Genomic DNA, 23,588 nt, shown 5'->3' with positions numbered 1-23,588 from the left:
TTATTCACAATATTGTATTTCTAAATTTTCAATGACTGGCAAAAGTCTTTTATACAGGAGTTTTGTAATATCTTTGGCTTCGAAAAAGTCCAGGTGGTTCCACTTTTGGTGTTCGATTACGTTAATACTGCACGATTGTTCTGGTCTTAACAATGAATGCAATTTAAAAGCACTCTGAAATAAAAAAACACATGTAAAGAATAAGTATTGAATTGTAAACAAATCAATACCGGTAATGTTGAAAATGCATCATTTAAACCAACCCACGAGGACACGGGAACTGGAAAGTTGCTTAACTCATAAGCAGGTGGTTTGGATTGTCCATATTTGATTAAATTTTCCTGGGATCCATAGTCAAAATGTTGAAATTTTTCTGACACTGATATTTGGGACATATGCTCGAAAACTTTTGAAGCTATGGTATCTGCTAATTGCTTAAAGAAAACAGGAGCAAGTAACTAAAAATTATAAGAAACATTATTTGTACATATGAATATTCAGGAAAAACAAATGCAATTAATCAACTTTTTAAACTTTTGAATAATTTTAATGTAAAATGTGTTATATATATATTAATGATGTATGATATATGATGTATGATGTATGATGTATGATGTGTGATGTGTGATGTGTGATGTGTGATGTAGGATGTAGGATGTAGGATGTAGGATGTAGGATGTAGGATGTAGGATGTATGATGTATGATGTATGATGTATGATGTATGATGTATGATGTATGATGTATGATGTATGATGTATGATGTATGATGTATGATGTATGATGTATGATGTATGATGTATGATGTATGATGTATGATGTATGATGTATGATGTATGATGTATGATGTATGATGTATGATGTATGATGTATGATGTATGATGTATGATGTATGATGTATGATGTATGATGTATGATGTATGATGTATGATGTATGATGTATGATGTATGATGTATGATGTATGATGTATGATGTATGATGTATGATGTATGATGTATGATGTATGATGTATGATGTATGATGTATGATGTATGATGTATGATGTATGATGTATGATGTATGATGTATGATGTATGATGTATGATGTATGATGTATGATGTATGATGTATGATGTATGATGTATGATGTATGATGTATGATGTATGATGTATGATGTATGATGTATGATGTATGATGTATGATGTATGATGTATGATGTATGATGTATGATGTATGATGTATGATGTATGATGTATGATGTATGATGTATGATGTATGATGTATGATGTATGATGTATGATGTATGATGTATGATGTATGATGTATGATGTATGATGTATGATGTATGATGTATGATGTATGATGTATGATGTATGATGTATGATGCATGATGTATGATGTATGATGTATGCTGTATGATGTATGATGTATGATGTATGATATATGATGTATGATGTATGATGTATGATGTATGATGTATGATGTATGATGTATGATGTATGATGTAAGATGTATGATATATGATGTATGTAATGTGTGATTTTTATCCAACCAATATAAAATTAATCAAATATTTTCTTACTGGATCTATTTGTTCGCTGTCTTCTCCAAAAGCTAAATTGTTAACAACTTGACATAACACCATCGAAGCTTTATTTAAAACACACAATGGCATCACTTTAGCGAATAGCGAATATAAAGATCCTTGAAAAACAGTTTTATCTAATGTCTAAAATTTATTCTTTAATTTATCGTTTTTTTTAAATGATTAAAAAATTTACCCGTATCAATTTCATAAATGGAATTTGTAAATTAAAAATTGTTGTTGAATTTATATAAAACACTGTGGGACCTAGTGTTATTAAAGCTTTCAGTTGATATTGAGCAAGATGTGGATAAGTAGTACCATATATTAAAGCGGCTTTACTGCTCATTGAATAACCTATATAGATAGCTTGTTGTCCTGTTTGTAGTAAAACACGGTCTAATACAGCCTTAACGTCATATCTTCCAATTTCATCCAAACTAAAAATAATTAAATATTAATTGTTTTTGATGTGATAATATATATGTTATACATATACAGTGTGTCCCACCAAAAACTGTCAATGGTCTATACCTGTAAAAGAATAATTGATCAATAAAATTTGAGAAACTCGTTTCGAAGGTTCGAAGGAGGAACTAAAACTGGGAACAATTCTCCTCGATTTACTTCGATAGGGATACCGAATTTCAAAATTTTCAGTGGCACTATATATCATGTGACATAAGGACTTTTAATTCTCTTAACGAAAATAAGTTTAATAAGGATATAACATATTGGCATAAACCGGAACAGGTTTTTCAGATTTTATTCTAATATATTGTTAAAGATATAAGCATTGGCAGTTTTTCAGTGGGATACGAATAATGAAGGATTTTTAATTTTTCTGCTAATATGAATTATAAATATATTTAATTTATAATATAAATATATTCATTTTCAACATTATTACTGAACATTAAAATGTGCAATATTTGACGCTATTTTCATTGAAACTTGAACAATGATATAAATCGAATATTAATTTTCTAGTCTGATAAACATAAATGCAAAATAAAATTTATTATCTATTAATAAAATTTAGATGAAATAAATATTTGATATTATTAAATAAAATAGTGTTGCACTTCGTTGAACTCATATTTTGTGATAAAAATTTGAATGGTTTTTACTCATTTTCAATTTTTATTACTAGTTAATTTATTAACTTTATTAACTATGGTTAATATTTTTCTTTTCGGAGTCATTATTATTAAATATGACATTATACTGCACCTATAGTCCCAATATTCGTATTTTTTATGAGATAAATGTGTATGCCCCAAACTATATTTAGTTCCTCGGAAATTAATAATCCAAACGTCATATCCTTGTGAACCCAATACGTGGACTAAAATTTCAACAGTTTAAGTAACAAATTATAGTTTATATAACGAACACATTAAAGTGAAACTTAATGCACCATATTTACCTAAAGATTCGTTTCCCCTTAATGTGTATCCTTGACCGTTCATTAAAATACCGTGTCCAAGTATCAGTGGTGTTGGACGAAATATTTGATAGTAGGCTCTAATTAGAAGTAAAATGTATCCGTCTTCTGTGGTAACATAATGTTCCTCCACTTGAAAACCCCAAGAGGCAATGTTTTCTGTCTTGAAATTATCAAATATTATACAGGATAAAAAATAAATTTTGTGACTTACTATGTTTCTTTCTCCATCGGGGTTGCTATAACAGTTTGGAGAGAATGGATCCTTATAATCATTGAAGTTTTTACAAACTCTTACCGAATATCCTCCACAAACCAACATAACGACAATTAAATATCCCTTCATTTTTTCCTTCCACATATCTTAAACCATGAAACTATGTTAATAAAGACAAAATAAAACGTGACTTACATGAATGGTGACATCGTAAATACTACATGCACTCCATTCACATACAACACAAACATCTTTCACTTGCACTTCATGGTGGATCACGGTGCTAATAAAACCGTACAATGTTCGAATATATTATTTATCGCAATAAGTGGTGTGGAAAACGAGTAGGGATAAATTAATTTTGGATTAACGTCCAATGGATGTCGCATTTCGCTGTGAAATTCGCGAAAGGCGGGAAGTGCAACGGTTATGTCATCGGACCGGTCGAGTTTGGTAAATTTCACATTGTTAATGCAATTGTAAAATATATTTTTTTAATAGATTTGAACCAATATTTTTCATAAATTAGTGTGACACAAGACCGTTATAGATTTTTTGTTATTATTTTATTAAAAACCTTTTTAAAAATCAACTGTGATAATATTGGTTAGTAATTTTTTAAATGAAATCTATTTTAAAAATTTGTACTTGTTAAAATATTCATCTAAAGGTAAATATGTTAACTGATTTATTATAATTAATATAATTTTAACGATATTTAAATTTTATGACAAATAATTTTATTTTTATTAAATTTATTTTATACTGTATTTCAATTATTTTTAATTGAAATATTCGAAACTGTCTGAAAAAATGACCAATATAAATGCCACTAAATCAGAATTAGAATTTCAGCATTTTTTAGAAAATAGTGAAATGACTAGATAATGATATATTCAGAATAACTTACAAAATTATGTTATTAGTCCAAAAATCATATTGGAGAAGTCGAACGATTTTAGTTGCTATTAGAAAAAAAGGATTCAGAATGTTAAATGGGAAGTTATGCCACAACCATCTTAGGTGCCTATTATTTGTTTTTGTTATTTTTCAATTTTTTAGGTAATAATTTAATTCTGAAGAGGAAAATAAACTAAGGTTATATTTTTCAATTCTAATGACCCAAAATTTTATTCTCGTGGCATTGTGCTGTTATAGAATGTAGGAATAAATTTTTTAATTAAAATGATTATTTTAATTAAAAAAATAGTTTGATTTTTACGAAATAATATGTATGCAAATTTTAATTGTAAAAATAATAATATATAAAAAGTAAAATAATGATGGAAATTATTATAAGCAACGAACAACTTTTTATTTAATCATTTTGCTAAATGGTTTTATACAATCAAATATTAAAATATTCATAACTTTCTGTATTTTTTTCCATTAAGTCGATTTCTTGATCAATCTTCGACTGCGATCAATGAATATTACACCCAGCAGCGAATAAACAGTTCTTAAAATATTCACCACCTCAGTCTAACGATCCGCTTCCATTTCTTCAATCACTCGATGCATATTTAAAATTAAATTATCCAAAATTCGCGGGGGACGTCGTTGACTGAAATAAAGAAAAAAAAACGAAAAAAGTGATACCGTTTCCGAGTACAAGTGGATGAAAACCTTCATTATTTTATTGTCGGGAGCTTTGGTCGCTGCGGGAGAGAAAAACGAAACCGCACAACGTACCTAAAGCCGGTTCCCGTTCTTTTAACCGTCTAAGCTAATTAACAGAATTCCAATTCGACCGGCGAATTAAATTAAGTAAACAGCGGTAATTCGACAAAGCATTCGGCTGCCGTTTAAATAATGCATGGCATTTAATATGGGGGGATGAAACATTAATTTGTGATTGAGTGGATGTAATGGGTATTGACAAGCTATGCGCCAAACTAGTTGGTGATTGTCATTTAAAAAATAATGAAAAAATCTCTAAAAATGATATTACGAAATCTGAACCTTTTTTTCTATAAATTCACACTGCACCTGCATTAGAAAGTTAATAGTGATATAACATGGTCAATTTAATCATTATTTTCTCCTGACGTTCTCATTTCGCGGACAAAGTGCTTATCCATATGCAATTCATATACATATGCATATGGATTTACATAAACAATTATTTATCTATTGAATTCGTTCATCGTAGAATCAATTAAAGTAATTGTATGTAGAGGCAGAGTTAAAAAAAAGTTGGTCATGCACTCAAGGTCAACCTTCAAAAATTTATTTATTCATTTTAACTACGGTTGTGCAAATTGACTTTGCAAGAGTATTATCAAATTTTCACAATATAGTGAAAACCAAATATGCAAAATTAACCAATCAACTTAACTTAAGAAATTCAATAAGAATTGTGTCACAAGTATGAATAAATACAGACCACAATTATTATAAATTAGTACCGGAGCCACGTATGTGATTACGCAAAATACAGGGTCAGATATGCGATCCCAGTGTAATGTTGATTGCAGTATAGATTTTATATACAATATTTTCTCAAAAATTTTATATTTAACGTATAAAAAATTTTGAATAAAATGATAAAATTCAAAGTCAAATTTGCATATTAGCTGTAACCTTCTGGGAGCAAAGTCCAAATGTATGTATATGTATATTAATTCTAAATATATTAATAAAAATATTGTAGCATCAATAGTAGAAGAGTTGGAAGTCATTTAAGTTGAATAATAGGAATCACTTTTTGGACAATGTCCATTTGTCAATTGTGAAGTAGATTTTATTTCTAAATATGACGTTTTTTCCAAGTAAATACTCTACCATCAACTGTGATCAGTGACACTTAATTCGTTTAGAGGTTACCTTTTAATTTGTTACTACAAAATTATAACAATATTATTAACAGGTAATTATAAGAGACATTACATTGTCAGTTATTCCAGTGGTATTCTTACTCATGTTACCTTTGCATCAGTAATCTGATCAGAGTGATGGGTGGATATCCGAATACCGTATGTAAATGAAGTTACACCAAAATAATGAGTTTAGCATTTTTTTAATACTCAGATAAATTAATTTGGTTAAGTCATTTTAAAATATGTTAAAATTATGTTAATGCAGTTAATTATATGAGATGAAAGTGATAGTTTTTACTTTCACTTGTTTCTAGGTGCATCAAAAAGTTATCTAATTTGCAAATTCTTAATTGTAAATTTACTAAATGCAAAGTTGTCTGTTTCTCCACTAAATTGCTGAAACTTTAATTTAAGATTTGCTTGATTGAAAACTTTAATCTTATTGTAAGTGGGTTTACTTCTAATTTTTTTTAATCCACAACGGGAGCCCAAGTAATATTTCTACGAAACTTAAAAGTTTGTGGTGTCTTAAATTAAATCCGTTCAAAGTTTTTACACATATTTTTACTGCAAGTGCTGTGAACCCGTCCACATCTCTAGGCGATCATTCATTTCACCCCCTTGGAATCTAAGAAATCTAGAAATTCCAATTCACACAATCCATTTATCATAAATCAAAACTAAAATTTAGAATCCAAAATAACTATAAGAAAAATATATTAGTTTATTTAACACCAATGAAATATTGAAATATTCATGAATATTTATAATCAAACTGAATTCATAAATCATTAAATTATATGAATACATTTATTAATTCCACATTAGAACCGTTAAAATAAATTCATTGTTCTGAACTTAAATATATAATATTATTATACATTATTAAATGGAATCATTGGAATGAAACAAATTAATATTTTTTATTTTATTGCTATAATTAGGTTTTTTTAATTTTATATATTTTATATTTTTTTAATATATTTTCAAAATGGTACTTATTGACTTAACTACATTCTAATACATACACGCCAATTGGTTATTTGTGGAGTTAACCAAATAATAACTCCACTGATTAATGATTATTTGATTTATTGTTGTGTGTACAGTTCGGAATGTAATAATATAAAAATAATTTTGTTTATATGATATGTATTTATGGAATGAATTTTCATTTATTTAATATTAATTAGACTGAAACTAGTATTTAAAATTGTAAATATCCAATTAAACTTTTATTTGAAGTTGTTTGCGTGTTTAATTGGACATATTTTTGCACTATTTGTTTACCCCATTTTCATTTTTCATTAATTATTTAAACATGATACGTGGTACGACTATCAATAAATATTTTATTTTAATTGAAAAAAACATACATATGTTCATTTTAAGTACCTACATAAATATACATTTTATTTTTAATATTAAATTTTATTTGAAAATAAATTTAATATATAATTTACCTTTTAAATTATTAGAAACAGCTGAAAAGTTTCAACTTGTTTCCCCTTACAAGTATATTAAGATAAAAGACCCTGCATCAAAGAATATTTATAAAAAGGATAAAAACAAAAGGGCAAAAAAATATATAATTAACCATCGTAAAGGGTAGTCGAACCGGAAGAAATCAAAGAGTTTTACTCAACAGAAAAACTTATGGAAATGGGGGTGGAGAGGTAATACTTAGTATGACAAAAGCTTTTTCTATTTAAGCAGTCGATATAAAAACATTTTTAATAACATACTAAATAGGTTCATTAATTCTCTTTTTCAGCACAATACGATAGTATTAATTTTAAAACTAAATTATTTACAAAAGTATTATCCAAAATGATAATATTATTATTTATTATGGTAATTATTCTCAGTTAGTCGTTGTTAATCGAGTATCTTTGTAATTACCTGATTTAAAAGCGTTTATTGATCTTTTAGTTAATAAAAGATGAATTTGAAAACAAAAAATTCATCGTCTTAATTCAATAATGTCCAAGAATATTTTTTCATATGAAAACCCCACGGCATATTTTCCATTTCATTTCTCCCTTATCCGGGGAATAAACTGCGTCCGGACCTCCAAAACCGCCGACCACCAAACGGATCCAAATAAAGATCCAACTTTGGACACACCTTTGGCAGTTTCCGCGGCCAAATTGTCGGAACCGTCGTAAAAATCGTAAAAAGGGACCGTCTAATCTGCGGCTTTCATAAAAATTGACCCGCGGAATCTCTTATTTGATCCCTGCTACCGCAAAAAAGGTGGTTATTAAAATTTTGGAGATATCGCGATGGATTTCCATTAATATTATGCATGGCAAATCGAATTTTTAGTTATCGTTCAGCGTGAATCTGTATCTCATATTTTACGGCAACTTTTACGATCGATACGTGTTATATTTGATTGGATACTATGTATATAAATCTGACATCGGCTTTGGTAAATTGAAAACGATTATTAAATAATATTTGTTTGGCAAATGGACCATATTTTCCAATCAGACAAATAAATGACTATGAATTCGATTATGGTATAAGAAAACAAAAGTGACACTTTTAATTGGTAAGTTTACATTGTTGATAATAAATATTTATACCATTAATAAGATATAAACAAATATATAATAAACTTATATAACCTCTCTTTCTCTCCCTAAATTATTATTTTGTTATATATGGTATAAAACAATAACAATAAACAAACTTTTGGAAAATTAACCTCTTTCTGATGATGTTATTTTAGGTGAGATAGTGTTTCCAAATGTAGCATTTAATTTTTCTTTCATATTAATTATATAAATAAAATAATTTTCGTTCTTCATAGTTGTTCCCAAGTAACTGTATCCAAACTAGAGGAGTTTTAAACCATATTTTGAGTTCTCTGTCAATTTCTGAAAAGACCATGAAAACTTGACCACAACTATATAAATTTTCTGCCTGCACTTCATGTATAACGAGATACTTACCTTAAGAAAAATATATTTGCTTATAAATTCGACGTTATTGTTCAACTTTTTTGTTTCGAATAGAAAATATAGTTGAATTTGTCGTTAAAGCTAATATGTACGATATTTTTATTAAATTTATATTTATATTTTCAAAAATATAAATTGTCAATGATTAGAATACGTATTTTGAAATATACTAGAAATATATTTATGTCTTATCTAAAGATAATGTAATAACATATATGGCATATTATATATTTTTGTAAACTGGGACACTCTGTATACTGCAAAATTTCTGTAGAAAATATGTAAATAATATTGCAGGAATACACTGTACAACTTCCTTTGAATCCTTTAATGCCAATTTTTTATTAGTACTCCATTAAAATATATATCCCAATAACCGTTTGGTAATATTTTTTATAATGGTTATTTTATAGGTTGCAGAGAGCTTAGGTCCAAACAGTAATTTTGTCGAGCCATTTTTATAAAAGCGGCGGGATTAAGTGTTTTTTATGGCCGTTTCTAGTACGTATAGTAGTGGTGAAACGTAGAAAGGTGTGCCGTCTGGACATAAGCCTTTATTCATTTCCCTTTTAGCATTTAAGCGTTTACTGGACGCAGTATGTTGGGAGGATAAGCGAGAAGTGAAATGAAATGGAAAATGTTTGCTCCGTTTCGCATACACCAATATTTCACAGCTAAATTCCAACAGCAATATTTATTGAATGAAAAACTTTATGTTGTTGTAAATATGGCGTATTTCCATAAATGTCGTTGTTTTTTTGTCGAGCACATCGTATGGCAACCTGTTAAATCGAGTTGTGTTTTATGCATGTTCATAATAAAAAATGAAATCCCCCAAATTAGTCACAACTCGTTATCCCCTTATTCCCACTCGAAAACCCTAGAGATTAAAGAAACACTTTGCCAGGTAATAAAGCACCTCGGGTGCTTTCCATGAATCGTTTTTAAACAAACTGATTCCCTTAATTAACATACTCTTGCGTCGATTCATCCTCCATCAATTATCTGTTAAACGAGCCGAATGATTCGGGATTTCTCGGTGAAAAGTCCCACGGGATCATTAGGGCACAATTCGGGGCAATAAAAGATATTATTTGAAATTATATTTTCTGGCTTGCGGCCAAGTGGATGCGGAAATTCTATCTTTTTGATGCAAATGCATATTATCATGTATCATTTTCGTGCAGTCCCTTTTTTCACAATAAAAATTTAATTCAACCTTGCGGTAACGAATAGTTTCTTGCAGCCGGCATTGCGAGTGTTGATGCTCTTCTTTCGGTTGATAATTGCATTTTAACTGTTAAACCATTCTTTTAAATGTTGGAGAGCATAAAGGAAAACTGCTGCGGTGAATATCGTTGAGTGTTTCAATATATGCACCATGGAATTGCGTCCTATACTATCTCGCATATAGTAAACATCGCATTATTAATTTCGAGTACAATCAAAGCAACTATTTGTTGTTCCATTGCGGCGATGCTGATTAATGCACAAATTTAATTCGATACATATTCCAAATATTTTCAAAATTGCTCATAATAGCGGTTTAATTATCTATTTTTAGGTTTCAAAACACTTTTTGAGTGTAGATCGGTCAAAATATACCCATACAAACTTGAGAATTTCATGATCAGTTTAGAATTATAGTTATAGAAAATAGTTTTTTTTTCTGTCATTGGAGTATTTTATTAGATTTATTGTAATATTAAGAATACTATATATTTTTACAATATAACTACCCCAATAAAAATTAGATCCACTCATTTAGAGAATGTTTCCCAATAAATTATTCTTTGAAATAAATCGGTAGTTCGGATGTAGGACAACGTAAAGACGACGACTCTTGAATGCGGTAAGCCATTTTTTCCTTTAAGATTAATGTCGTTTTAATGTTTGCTTTTGGAAAGAATGATGTAATTATTGATTAGACTTCACTGCAGAGTATAATAAATGATACATCATTATTCTTTTAAATTGAATATTTAATGTGCTGGAAGACATTGTTGGATTTTCGATGTGATTTATCTACTAAAAGGTGTACGCCTGTTTGCAAGGATTTATATTTATGCATGCGTAGGTTTTTGCGGCGATTATTAAAATTCAAATTATAATTTCCTAAAACGTACCAAGTGTAAAGGAATTATCTATGCATATGTAACGTAGATCAAAGGCTTTCTAAAATTTCGTATTCCACAAACGTTTTATTGACATTATCCCTAATATGCACTTTGCATTTTATCCATAATCAATAACTCCATGTATCATTTAACATTCGGCCAAAGAGATGTGGGCGATTCATGATCGAGATAAAACAACAATTTCCATTTACATTTCCGCTGAAACGAATTGAAATATCAGAATTTCATGTAAGAAAATCATACGTTATTCTTAACGTACGTATAATATTTTTGCCCTTGAGCCTTCTTTTCGAAATACACAAATTATATGCAAAATTTAATGGTTCAGGTAAAACATGTGTAAGGCAAATTATTTTTACTACAAACAACATATAGTTGTGGAACTAAGGAAGTCTAATTACATATTGACTATATAAGAGTTAATATTAGAATTAAAAAGGAACATCTAAATTTGTATTTTTTGAGTAAATTACGTTGCTGTTACTTTTGCTTGAAACAACCTACTTTTCTAAAATATTTTTAATCTAATGACATTAATTTTGTATTTATAATGGAATCATATAAATATTATATTTTTTAATTATAAGTGTATTTCTGGTACTACCTTCAATCTTCACTTTCTTTTGATATTTAATATTTTTTAAAAATTTAAAATTTATTTATTTTATGTGTAACTAACTTTTTTATTTCAAATGGAACGATATAGGGTGGCATGATCTATCTAAAAAAATGTACATTTATTTTTGAATTAACTTTTTCCTAGTATTTTACATTTATATCCCATCAAAAATAAATCCATTAAAAGTTTAAAGAAAAAGTAAATATTAGGTATTATAATTAATCTTAAAAAATTAAAACTTAATTAAATTAAAAATAAAATAGTATATAACTTTTATCGAAGGTAAAGTTGTAAAATAAGATTAATTGAATACTTCTTCAACAATTATACCCAAGAGAATAAAACTTATAATAATGAATCTTTCCTTGAAGTTCATTTTATAAATCTTGGCTAATTATCTAGCAATCTGACAAAATTAGGAAATATTTGAAATAAAGCGAAGTATTCTCAGAACATAAGATAAAATATAATATTATTTGTCATTGTCTTTCATGTATGTATTGATTGACTTTAAATTAATAAAGATATTTTTATTATATTTCAGTCAGTTTGTTTGATTGTAATTTAATTAAAAAAGTAGATGATTACGATTTACGAGTCTGATACGTGCAAAAGGAAAACAAACGTGAGTAACGAATAAATTGAAACTGGAGCAATACGCAATGTAATAGGACATAAAGAAAATGATTTGATGTAGAAACGTTAGCATCTTCAAGCAATAACAATAACCGTAGAGAAAAGACCAAAGCAATAAAATATTTAACAGTGTAATATTATGAATGGAGCGAACGCCGTTCGCATTAAATTGATTAGTTATCTAATGAAATTTCTGGGTAATTAGGAGCAGAAGAGAGCGCGTTTGTTTAATTAATTTATGCACTTAAAGCAAATTACGCGTAAATGACACCGCCTCGGGGAATTTTCACATTGAAATTTTTCACAATACGTTCTAATTTATTAGGAAAATCTAATTTACATTAAACATTTTGCCGGGGAATTATCCACACCAAGCGTTCCTGATGACTGTTCCAAGACTTTACCCAGAAGAGATTTAATTCCGGTCTTATCAGTCAGTCGGATTCTATTATTATAATTTAATTGAATTTTAGAATGAGTAAAGTGGAGGGTTTTGTAAAATTTCTCACAACATTCGTTCATCAGTTTGAACAATACCCAAATGACAGCAATGCATTCGCCATAATTTGAATTTTTCAAATAATGGCGAATGCACTATAGTAAATACAAATATTTTCTTAATTTATGACCAAAATTGTTAGTTTTTTGGTAATAGGTACACTGTGCGGGGAAATATTCATGTTATGATAATACCCCAATTAATTTATAATTTTTTGTCAAAGGTCACAATTGATTGACAAAAAGCTACTTTTTGAGGAAGATGTCATCAATATCATTTCACAGGTTTAAATCTTCATTTAAAAACTTTATTTAGGTGGTACTCACTCAGTGAATAAATAAATTATGAGTGATATTTTGTTTTTTCTCCTAAAAATTGGGTATATCTACTACTACTACTACTACTATTTTCTATACTGGTTTTAGCACTACCAGCACCCTGAGAGAGAATTCTACGGTGCTCCTGAAACCTGACATGTTTAACCATTCCGTAAATATTTTAATATCAGTTTGCTTTTACTGAAAACCATTTTTACTTAAACTTTTGTTAAATTCAAGTGAAATAATTAAAAGTCACTAACACTTATAACCCTATCAAAAGTGATAAATAAACTGAATGCTAGAAACACTGTAACGGTGACTGCATACAATAAAATGAAATTATTGCTTCACTTAAAATATTAGTGGAAAACATTTTCATGTTACTTCAACTGTTTGCATTTTAATAAACGTCAGAAACTGGACAGAAATCCTGGCGAGCCTCGCAAAATGTACTTTGTTTTTTAATAAATGCGGAAAGATCGTCTGGTAAACATGAAACTCGGCATTATCTCATTAAGTTCTTGTTTTGTTTTTGTTTGCGAATTTTATTTTGCCTTGAAAGTCCTAAATAAACTTTCCTTGGATGAAGGTTTAGAGCGGATTACAGATTTAGACCTGATGGTCTTTCCAAAGTGTAATTTTGTAGTTATTATAATAAATTAAAGGTGCGTCGCCTTAAACTGAATATAACTGATAATATATCTTCTGTCGAGTTAATAAAAAATCATTCAATAATTTAAATCTTATTTGTACTTGTTAATTAAAATATCTTTTGATAATTGAAAGTTAAAGAAAAGGCAGCTCTTTTATTAATTTTTTTTATTTGTTTTACTTGAGTTTTAATTAGTCAGCATTATATTAAAAATTAGTGTAAATTATAAGAAAAATTTCAATACAGTTTGAAGATTGCTGGATAACATAAAATAATTGAAAGTTATTTTTATCAACATACAACATTATATACCATAGTTCTATTTGTTAATATGTGCATTAGTTTGAATTTTAATAATTATAACCTATTGTTGTATATTTGATTTAATAATTATATAAATGTTTAAATAAAAATCAACAATTTGGAATTGCATAGTATATATGTTGTAAACGTATACTTTTATATACATACATGATAATCACAAAAATAGTACAGGAGATTTTAATTAAAGATAGGAAAATCCATCAATTTTTCTCCGTAATGAATCATTCACCACAGAATTGGTTGGATCAACCATAAAATTACTTAATGTAAACGTATGCATTTGATACCTCCAAACACAATGAAAGTTTAACATTGCAAGTGCTATTTAATAATATTTTAACTGTGAGCACTGCAGTCGAGATTATCCAGAATATCAAATTTGAGTTTTAATCTGCTTAACAACTGGATTAAATTATAAATTATTATTCCGTATAAATCACTAAATAGAATAATATTAGCTACAATTCTAGTTCTATTTCAAAAAGGCTAATACAGTTTGCAGCTAACGTATTTTCGTTAAAGATTAATGTTTTTTAAGAAATACATAGTATATGTAGTCTAAAAGATTATTTCAATTTACACATATTATTTTTTATATCTTATGAAAGGTGATAGTTTAGAAAAGCAAATAATTTGCTATTTAAATATAATAGATGAGTTATTTACTAAATAATATTTTGCATATTTTAATTTGTAAATTAAATTGATAATCAGTTGAACAATAACTCGTAATTTTATTTAAATTTGAAACGAATAATTAAAGTTAATTATATAGTGGTAATTTGTGTGGTATACAATATTGTAGTGTTGTTTTAAATATATGCAAAATATTTGTATCTGTTTTCAGTTTTTATCTTTTGGCAGAGGTATTTAAATAATTGATAAACAATACAATTTAATTATTTATAATACCAATTTTTTATTTATTATTTATAATATTGAAAATTTAATAGGTAATTTAAATTTAATAATTTTATATTAGTGTTTTGCTATGTAATAAAGCTGTAGAACCATATTTTATTCAATATTTACTTACCTCTGTATAAAAATTATTATAATAAAACAAAAGTTTGTATTTAATAAATAAATATTTGTTACTAGCAACATAAATTCATGAAATGAAACAAAATAGTTTATTAATCACAATAATGTTTTATTAACCTATTACATACAGCAATCTAATATATTTAGTTATAATAATAAATGATAGATACATAATAGAAAATATTTATTTACAGTTTAGGTAGGCGTAATAATATAACGGAGAGTTTTGTACACCGAAAAGCTTTATTTTTCCTTACGTAACAGACATTATTTCTCTTTATAGATCTGTTCTGACAAGTCCCCTATAACCATCTCTAATACGCGTAACATTTCTTATAAACTCTCAAGATCAACTTTAATTAACATATTTAGATTATAAATAAAAGAGATATATTATTTGGACATTGTGTGAGTAACTTCTCAACATTCAACATCAATCGGAAAATTAACTGTGTTCTATTTAAGAAGTGGTTTAAATAGGACACAATGACTTCATTGGTATTTCGTAATTATTAGTAGATTGTTATGTATAGTGTTTAATGCAGGGTAACAGTCAATTCCAGCCCCGCGAATTCGATATTCTCGCACGATATTAGGCAGTTTAGCATCTGTAAACCTAAATTAATAATACTGTTGCAACGATCAATGGGTAAATTAAAAGTGAGATCATATTGTGTTGGTCGTCAGATTGTCTAAGGTATATTCGTCAAAGACAATTGGTAAGTGGATGGCAATTGAAAAACCGACGAAATTTATATACATTCATTCATTGCTGCACTCGAGAAATGGAAGCCCGGATTGGGGAATAGCATGCATTCTTACGTTTAGAAGAGGGCATAAGTAAGCATTGTAACAGTCACATCTAGGGGGTCAGTTATTTTACACGTGGGCGGAATCTCAAGCTTGTAATGATTGTGCCACTTTATTTTACAAGTGCTAAATAAAGCCTTATTTCTTCTATACAAAAAAATTATATACTAACAGTTTAAATAATTAGTGTTTCAATGTCACTTACCTCTAAAAAAGTTGGCTGTAAAAAATTTATATGAATTTATTTTAATTGAAATTTTCGTAAAAGTGCACAACCATTACAATTTATTTCTAATTGACGTTACTTTATTCACGTGTAAAATTACTTACCGCAATTGATACGCACCTCCTATTCACAACTTGTCTATTAAAGGCACTTTAAGTACAGACATTTTAACTTGTTGTAAAATGTTTCGTATTTATTTAATAGAAAGTTTTACAAACAAAAATACAAAATGCTATAAAATGACAATAAAACATGTTATTTTAAATATATTTTGTACATAATAATATAAATGATATAATTTACAATTAATTTTACAATCTGTTTTCATTAAAAAATGATATAATAAATAAATACTTAGTGAAGTGATAAAAATTTCATTACGCATAGCATTTAATTAAATACAAAAATATAAAGGATTATCACAATTTATTTAAAAAATTCTTAATTAGAAGTCTTAACTAAGTTTTTAAAGTAACATTTATGGCAAACGTCGTAAAAATGTATCAGTCATTAAGAAACTGAAATGAAAAAGTGTATGTACATATAAATTATTTCTGTCTTTCTAAAGTACAATAATTTGATAGTCCTGAAAAATAAATATTAAAATACCACTAAGTGTATTTCACGTATTAATTAACTATGATATTAAATTAATTTATCAGCCCTGAAGATATATTTTTGTAGTGATGGAGTGTTTGTATTTCACAATTGCCTCGTTATAAAGCAAACACTCGAACTTTACAGATTGTTAAATATTTCTAAATTACCACATACGGAATATTTATTCAATTGATTTTTCAGGACCAGCTCATTTATGAATTTTCATGATCAATATATTAAGAAGTGGTCGTTAGCATTTTTATATTGTATTTGTTACACATAAATTTCATTAATATTCATATATCACATTTACGCATAAAAACATTCGTTTAGGAGAAACATTTTTTTAATTATAACCATATGGATGGCGAAAGAATCTCGAGGAAATATTTAAATGAATTAATTTCCAGTAATATGAATTTATTCAAAAGGTTTTTCAATTTCAATTCATTTGAAATTTATCAGGCTGAAATTATTGAAAAAAAAATCGTTGTGTATAAACGGTTGTAAGATTGATTGTCAATTTAAGCCTTGATTATTTGGAATTATGTCATTTTTATTGTGGTTAATGTATTTAAACCATTCAATTGAATATTTTTTGAATCTTCGTTTAAATCTTGTTTTGTGCTGTATTTATATTAGAAATTTGCATGAATCAGTTTTATTTAACGTACGTTAGTTACGAAATATATAAAATATATTATTTATATTGTCTCATACTGAAAGTAAAGAATAATTACAATCTAATTCAATTATATGTTTAAGATATTGATATATCTTTAGGAAAAATACCAAAAAATTTGATTATAGCCTAGTATAATAAAAAAAATCCAACAATAAAGTCAATGTAGATAAAAGTTGTATTTTATAATTTTTGAATAATTCGAGATAAGTACAATAATAATAGAAAAAATATAACCCATAAAAATTGAAAAAACTAAATAAATACATATTCTATACCCATTTGTTAATTAATCATGTTTTAAAAACCACATATAAATTACCAATTTCTTCTAATTGGTAAATGTTATTTCGAAGGATTAATAAAAAAATAAAAACCGGCTTAATTAAACTGTATGCTTGTTATTCAATGTACTAAATACATCCTTCAAATTTTATTGTCTCTAGTACAACAAAAGGAAAGGACATACGACATTTTATAAATAATCAGTCGTTTAATAGATTCAATGGTAAATCGAGTAATACCATTGCCTATAGTCTATTGCACTTTGTATAAATTTTCAGCCCAATATACGTTGTTGTTTACCTGCCAACATCCCCTTTTCCTCGAGAATCCCACACACTTACAGGACTTATATGTTTGTCTTGAGCTAAAGTGAACTAGAGTCTTTTAACATTTATTTTGCTAAACCCTGTGTACACGCACGCCACTCTTGGTCCATCGAAACTGTTTTGTATTAGCACCAATATATTAAAAAACATTAACGTGTTTTATATGGTAGTAGTAAAATTATATTGTCCATCCTATCATCCATTGTCTTCAGACGGTTAGACGGCGAAAACCAGTGCTTGCAACAGCACCAGTTTCAGCCTGTCTCAGACTTCTGTGCCGTCTTCGCCTTCGTCCTCGAAAAGGGGGCGGTTAGCCACTTGTTTCTTCGGTTTTGGCGGCGGTCTGGGTGGGATTTTCTTGCCTTCCGTACCTGAAACAAACGAAATAATATTTTAATAATGCTAAAACTATTAAATATTTATTAATGTTCTGAATTACTCTGTAATTTTATTTATTGAATTAATTATGTTAATATATAAAGAATAATATAATCTGGATTGTTTTATTAAATAAAATATAAGAATTATAATCGGATATTTGAAAATTCTAGATCCTAGAAAACGAGTTATTATTAAGTACAATCATATCAGACTGGGCTAAATATTATTATCTTTTGTGTAGTTTATTTGTTTATTATTAATAAATTGTTCTCAATACTTTTTGGAAGTATATGATTATTTTATTTTATTTATTTTCATGAGAATAAATCACAAATTTTCCAGAATTTCACAATATAAAGTGGACAAGGTGGAAAGATGTTAAAATAAATTACTTTTATGTAATGTAATGTAGTACACATGTATAACATAACTTTATAAAAATATTTAAATTTGTTTTTTAATAAAGTGTCACTCTTTCATTATATTATTATTTTACAACAGGGATAAATAAATAAATAAAATTAAATAAGGTAGAAGATTTAAAAATTAAACTAACAAGATTTCCTTGTTAATTTTGAAATAAAATAAAATATTAATATAAACATCACGATTCAAAAATTTAATTAATGATTAATTTAACTTATTTGAATGTTTGAATGTAATTAAAAATATCATCCCATTTGTTTTCAATAATAATCGTATTCATATTTTTGAAATTGAAAAAGTAAAACAAATCTGTTAAATTAAATTGAAATGCGAATTGTAAATGACAGTTTCGTAACTACTTTCCATTCATTTAACTAGAGTGTATATGAATAATCTCTGTGCGTGTTTGAGCTTTTCATGTTCAACAGTACCAACTAAATTTTATATTTTTGGGAAAGCACACAATTATAACTTTTTAATGAACTAATGTAATCACCGTATTCGGTGTAACACAATTAATGTAAATTAATTTACCCAGCAGCAATTCAAAAAAACTGCGGTCTATAGAGTAAGTTTATGTATAAAGGACAAAACATGAAACATGGATATGAAATAATATCATATTGTTTTAAAATTTTGTATTCTGTTTACTAAACAACTTTACTTACTTCGTATGTAATTTAAAATTGTTCTCATCTTTGACAAAACATATTTCTGCCATAGGCACATAAAAATCATTTTAGACACTATTGAATAATGATGAAAATCTAGACGGAGTTATTACAAAGAGTATCGTGTTCCCTGTTCCATTCAAGTCAAAAATAAAATTTATATAACTACATCAAACGGTCCTGTCAACAATTGTTACATGTGAAACTCGAGGATTTCTATATGTGCGAAAAGAACGAGAAAAGTAAATAAGATACTGAAGGATATAAAAAATGAAAAAAGTTCCTACTACGCAAACTTGATAAAATTGAAAACTTATTTATTGTTCGTTTTTGGATATTAATCTATAGTAGTTCAAGAGTGTAAATTAATACCTAAATATATAAATTAAAAAAAATAAAGTTTATTATTATAATTATTAATATCGTTTTTGAAACATAAACAACAGGTATGTGTAAATGTTAAAGGCAACGTTATTTTAATATAATAAAATTAAATGTTAAAATGGAAATATTTATCAAATGAAGATCACCATAAAATCAATAGTTTCAAATTACAAATAATCGAATATTATAATAATATTATTATTAATACTATCATATTTCTGAATTACTGACAGCATTTTAAGGTTAGTATGATTAGTGAACATTCGTCACGCAATTTACAATTATCTAAGAGACCCACATTATAGCAACTATGTGAACATTCTTATATTAATATTTTGGATTAACAATAATAGGCATTTGTACATTGTGTAAATAAATTTGTATAGCAATTGTTTCATTAATATTGTGTACTGTTGATATACGATTTATATATTTCTTAAATTACATGTAATAATTAAAATAATGAATTAAATTAATATTTAAGAATTGCTTCTTTTAGTCGTCTTAATTAAACAAAATAAAAAATTAAGTACTTCCTCTATATCCATTTTAATAACAAAGACTATTTTAAAAATAATTTAATAAATAATTATTACATTAAATAATAAATATTTTATTTTAATAATAATTAGTTTTATTAATTTATCAATTAATAAGTAGTATAAGATAAGTTAAAAATCATCTACCTGGAAGTGAGGCGGTTGATTTTCGTTTCTCGGGGCTGCGCAGCGCCTCGGCATTTTGTTTCGCCCAGTTGGTTCTGCTGGGCGACAGCTTGTTCAGATTGCGCGGCAGTGTCTGAACGGTGGGCGGCGGTTCGTGTTCGGCTATGGGGTCTATCGTGCACGGCGTCGATGGGAACAGTCTGTTCGATTTAGGCGTCGACGTCTCGCCTAACTTGTTCAGCGATTGCGAGAAACTTCCTGAAATAGAAAGAATTTTTATTTAAACTTTAAATAATAAAGCAATTTAATTATGTAAATATATAATAATAATAATCAGATAAGATTGTGATAATGCTTTAAATTCAATTTAATATTAATGTTACACGTTCGAGTGGGTTTCAGTGTAGATTTATCGAGATAACACCCTTTAAAAATGGCGTGCATCTGATTTTATTGCCACACTTTATTTACAATTAATGTAAATTTATTTGATTTTAATGATGAATAAAATATTGCAAATAATGAAAAACTGAATTGTTTTATATAATAATAATTCAACAAGTTTAATTCTAAATACATTTAACTGAATTGTGGATAGAGGCTTGAATGGGGGAGGTAATTAAATTATTAATTTATTAAAGTGTACTCATATATATTCTCATTAGTAAACATAATCATAATTACAATCAACATATTTTGTACCAGAAAAAGTAATTTTCATTTTTAATTTATGATTTATTTAGATAAATTTAATTATTATATATATTATAAAACATTTGCATTCAATTGTATATTATTTGAAAACTTTGTAACTAAGCTCCTGAATTTTTTCTTGTTTTGTATTTAAAATATTATATAGTAGCATATAATGGAGGTATGTCGCATTGGAACTGTTTGTTAAGGAGCCAGATATTATACAGTGTGACGTGTTTCAGAAATTGGACAAATACAAATAAATAATAAGTGAGGATAACAGAATTGTATGCATCTCAAATGAGCCTTTTATTGATCGTATTATGTGCGACATAAAATGGGTTGATTTCAACAATTCTTGGCAGTCTGGACAATTGACTGAAGCTGCTAAATCTAGGGAACAGTACTGAAAAGAAGTTTTAAGATTTGATAAGTGTATGGTGGACTGCGGATGAAATTTTACATTTTGGCTAGCTACCAAAAGGATTAATGCAACTGTTTACTGCTTGCAAACTGAGGTCGTGAAAAGCTTAAATACGAGATACTTTAGTCAATAGAAAAAGCGTCCCTCTACATCATAACAATCCATAACCATAATAAACGGTTCAATTTTTATTAGAAGCTGAAAATTAAAGTAGATTTTCTCTTCAGTTAATTGTAATAAGTTAATTACGTATCAGTTATGAATCAGATAAAATAAAAACAATTATATCGTTATTCAATTTTTATAAATATTGAATTAAAAGCATTATATTATATATTGCAAAATACATATACATATTAATAACATTATACACATTTTATAAATTTTTTACCATAGATAAATTATATTTACACAAAATTGATAAGAATATTTTTGAGTAAAAAAATGTGAATAAGAGGAAATAAAACTCATTTTAATAAATAATATTTTACTGTAAAAATGCTGAAATAAAATGAATTTATTCATCCAACATAAAAAAATCATTCCCAATGTGCAAAATATTACCATTAATAGAAGTTCTGGCACCCAAATTGTCGTAGAGAGGCTCGCCAATGTCGGACAAGGGCGGCTCGCTGCTCCAGCTCTGTCTCGGCCTTCGCGGTATCGTAACGTATCCCTGTCCCAATCTGGGCATCCTCGGCGGCACCGGTCCTACGAATGGACTCTGACTCCTCGATATCGGTAACGTCCTGTACAGGTGTTCGTAGAGAGGACTGTGCAGAGGCGATTGGGGACCGTGGTGGGGCGGAAGTCTGCTGGTGTCGGCCACGGTTGACGCTGAACTTCCAGCGGGCGATGGCTGGAGGTTACGTGGAGGGAACGCGAGGAGGTCCGGGGGATACGGTTGTCGGAAATCGTCCAACAGGAGTTGCGACTTACGCATCAGCGGCATTGAACTGCCTTCCATCGAGAAGGATTCGTCGTCGATGTCTTCTGAAACAAATTAGTATTTTACAACAAATTGGTTAGGATAAATAAAAAAATTAATCCAATGCATATATTTTATTTTGACAGTGTTTATTAAAATTATAACATAGTTATTTGATATGAAAATTTGTGATTCTCATAAAATTGTGAAATAAATGATTTTTTAACGTAAATTATATTATTTGCGTTACCTTAAGTCAAAAATACCGACATCTATTTAATAAATATTTAAATATTACAACTGCAATTTTTATAAATTAGTAGAAAACACGAAATTTGATAATTAATTTATTAATAAAAGGACCAGTAATGCTTGTTGAAAAAGCATAGAAATGAGATTTTGTACGTCAAGTACGTTTCTTCTCGTTAATTTAGTTTTATATCTACAATAGTTCCAACATTTTTCATTTTTGATCATTAATTTTCTCTTATCAAACAAAATATATTCTCTACGGAATATATTACATTATAAAACCATTACGCTTTAAAGTAAAAATGTGATTCATTTCCTACTAGGTTCTTTGTAACACTTTTTGCTACATGTTTTTAATTGAAAATTCTTGTAATTTATTCCGATAAATCACTACATGAAATAACAAAATATAAAAAATCTCTTAAACAAACCACTTTCGTAGCAAAACAATCTCCTCCATTAAAAAAAAATAACGAGATTTAAATAAAAGGGAGCCTCCAGGATTTGAATATAATATTACATATTTCAGTCTTTAACCAAGAAACTTTCAATGCAATACTACGTTACAATCAAATATAATGACTTAC

General features: G+C 27.6%; 2 protein-coding genes across 4 annotated transcripts in view; both read right to left on the bottom strand.

Moving 5' to 3' along the window:
- LOC109595843 (gastric triacylglycerol lipase-like) lies at nucleotides 1-3,458 on the bottom strand. Its single transcript, XM_020011270.2, has 7 exons — nucleotides 3,226-3,458; nucleotides 2,994-3,174; nucleotides 2,798-2,912; nucleotides 1,761-2,004; nucleotides 1,562-1,708; nucleotides 231-458; nucleotides 1-174 (listed from the first exon to the last, which is right to left on the bottom strand). Exons 1-7 carry the CDS (start codon nucleotides 3,370-3,372, stop codon nucleotides 1-3), a joined length of 1,236 nt encoding a protein of 411 aa, XP_019866829.2. The 5' UTR covers nucleotides 3,373-3,458.
- An 11,875-nt stretch (nucleotides 3,459-15,333) lies between these two features.
- Nucleotides 15,334-23,588, bottom strand: part of LOC109595842 (amphoterin-induced protein 2) — a 72,637-nt gene continuing 64,382 nt past the window's right edge. For 2 of the 3 annotated variants that reach the window (XM_049970148.1, XM_049970149.1), the window contains 3 exons: nucleotides 22,386-22,814; nucleotides 20,726-20,962; nucleotides 15,334-18,548 (listed from right to left, as the gene is read on the bottom strand). In XM_049970148.1, the coding sequence (XP_049826105.1) occupies nucleotides 18,442-18,548; nucleotides 20,726-20,962; nucleotides 22,386-22,814 (773 nt within the window). In that variant the 3' untranslated portion in view covers nucleotides 15,334-18,441. The remainder of the gene's footprint in view (nucleotides 18,549-20,725; nucleotides 20,963-22,385; nucleotides 22,815-23,588) is intronic. The other variant, XM_049970150.1, reaches the window with a different exon arrangement.

This window comes from Aethina tumida, chromosome 7, assembly GCF_024364675.1.
Source record: "Aethina tumida isolate Nest 87 chromosome 7, icAetTumi1.1, whole genome shotgun sequence".
In the NCBI taxonomy this organism is placed as follows: domain Eukaryota; kingdom Metazoa; phylum Arthropoda; class Insecta; order Coleoptera; family Nitidulidae; genus Aethina; species Aethina tumida.
Note: the sequence above shows the minus strand (reverse complement) of the source record. Positions and strands in the feature narration are given on the sequence as shown.

Excerpts from the sequence above, each read along its gene's own strand:
- LOC109595843 (XM_020011270.2), bottom strand. The coding sequence starts at position 3,372 with ATGTGGAAGGAAAAAATGAAGGGATATTTAATTGTCGTTATGTTGGTT. Across the intron at positions 3,175-3,225 it reads CCGATGGAGAAAGAAACATA|ACAGAAAACATTGCCTCTTG; the intron begins GTAAGTCACAAA and ends GATAATTTCAAG. Across the intron at positions 1,709-1,760 it reads CATTTATGAAATTGATACGG|ACATTAGATAAAACTGTTTT; the intron begins GTAAATTTTTTA and ends AATAAATTTTAG.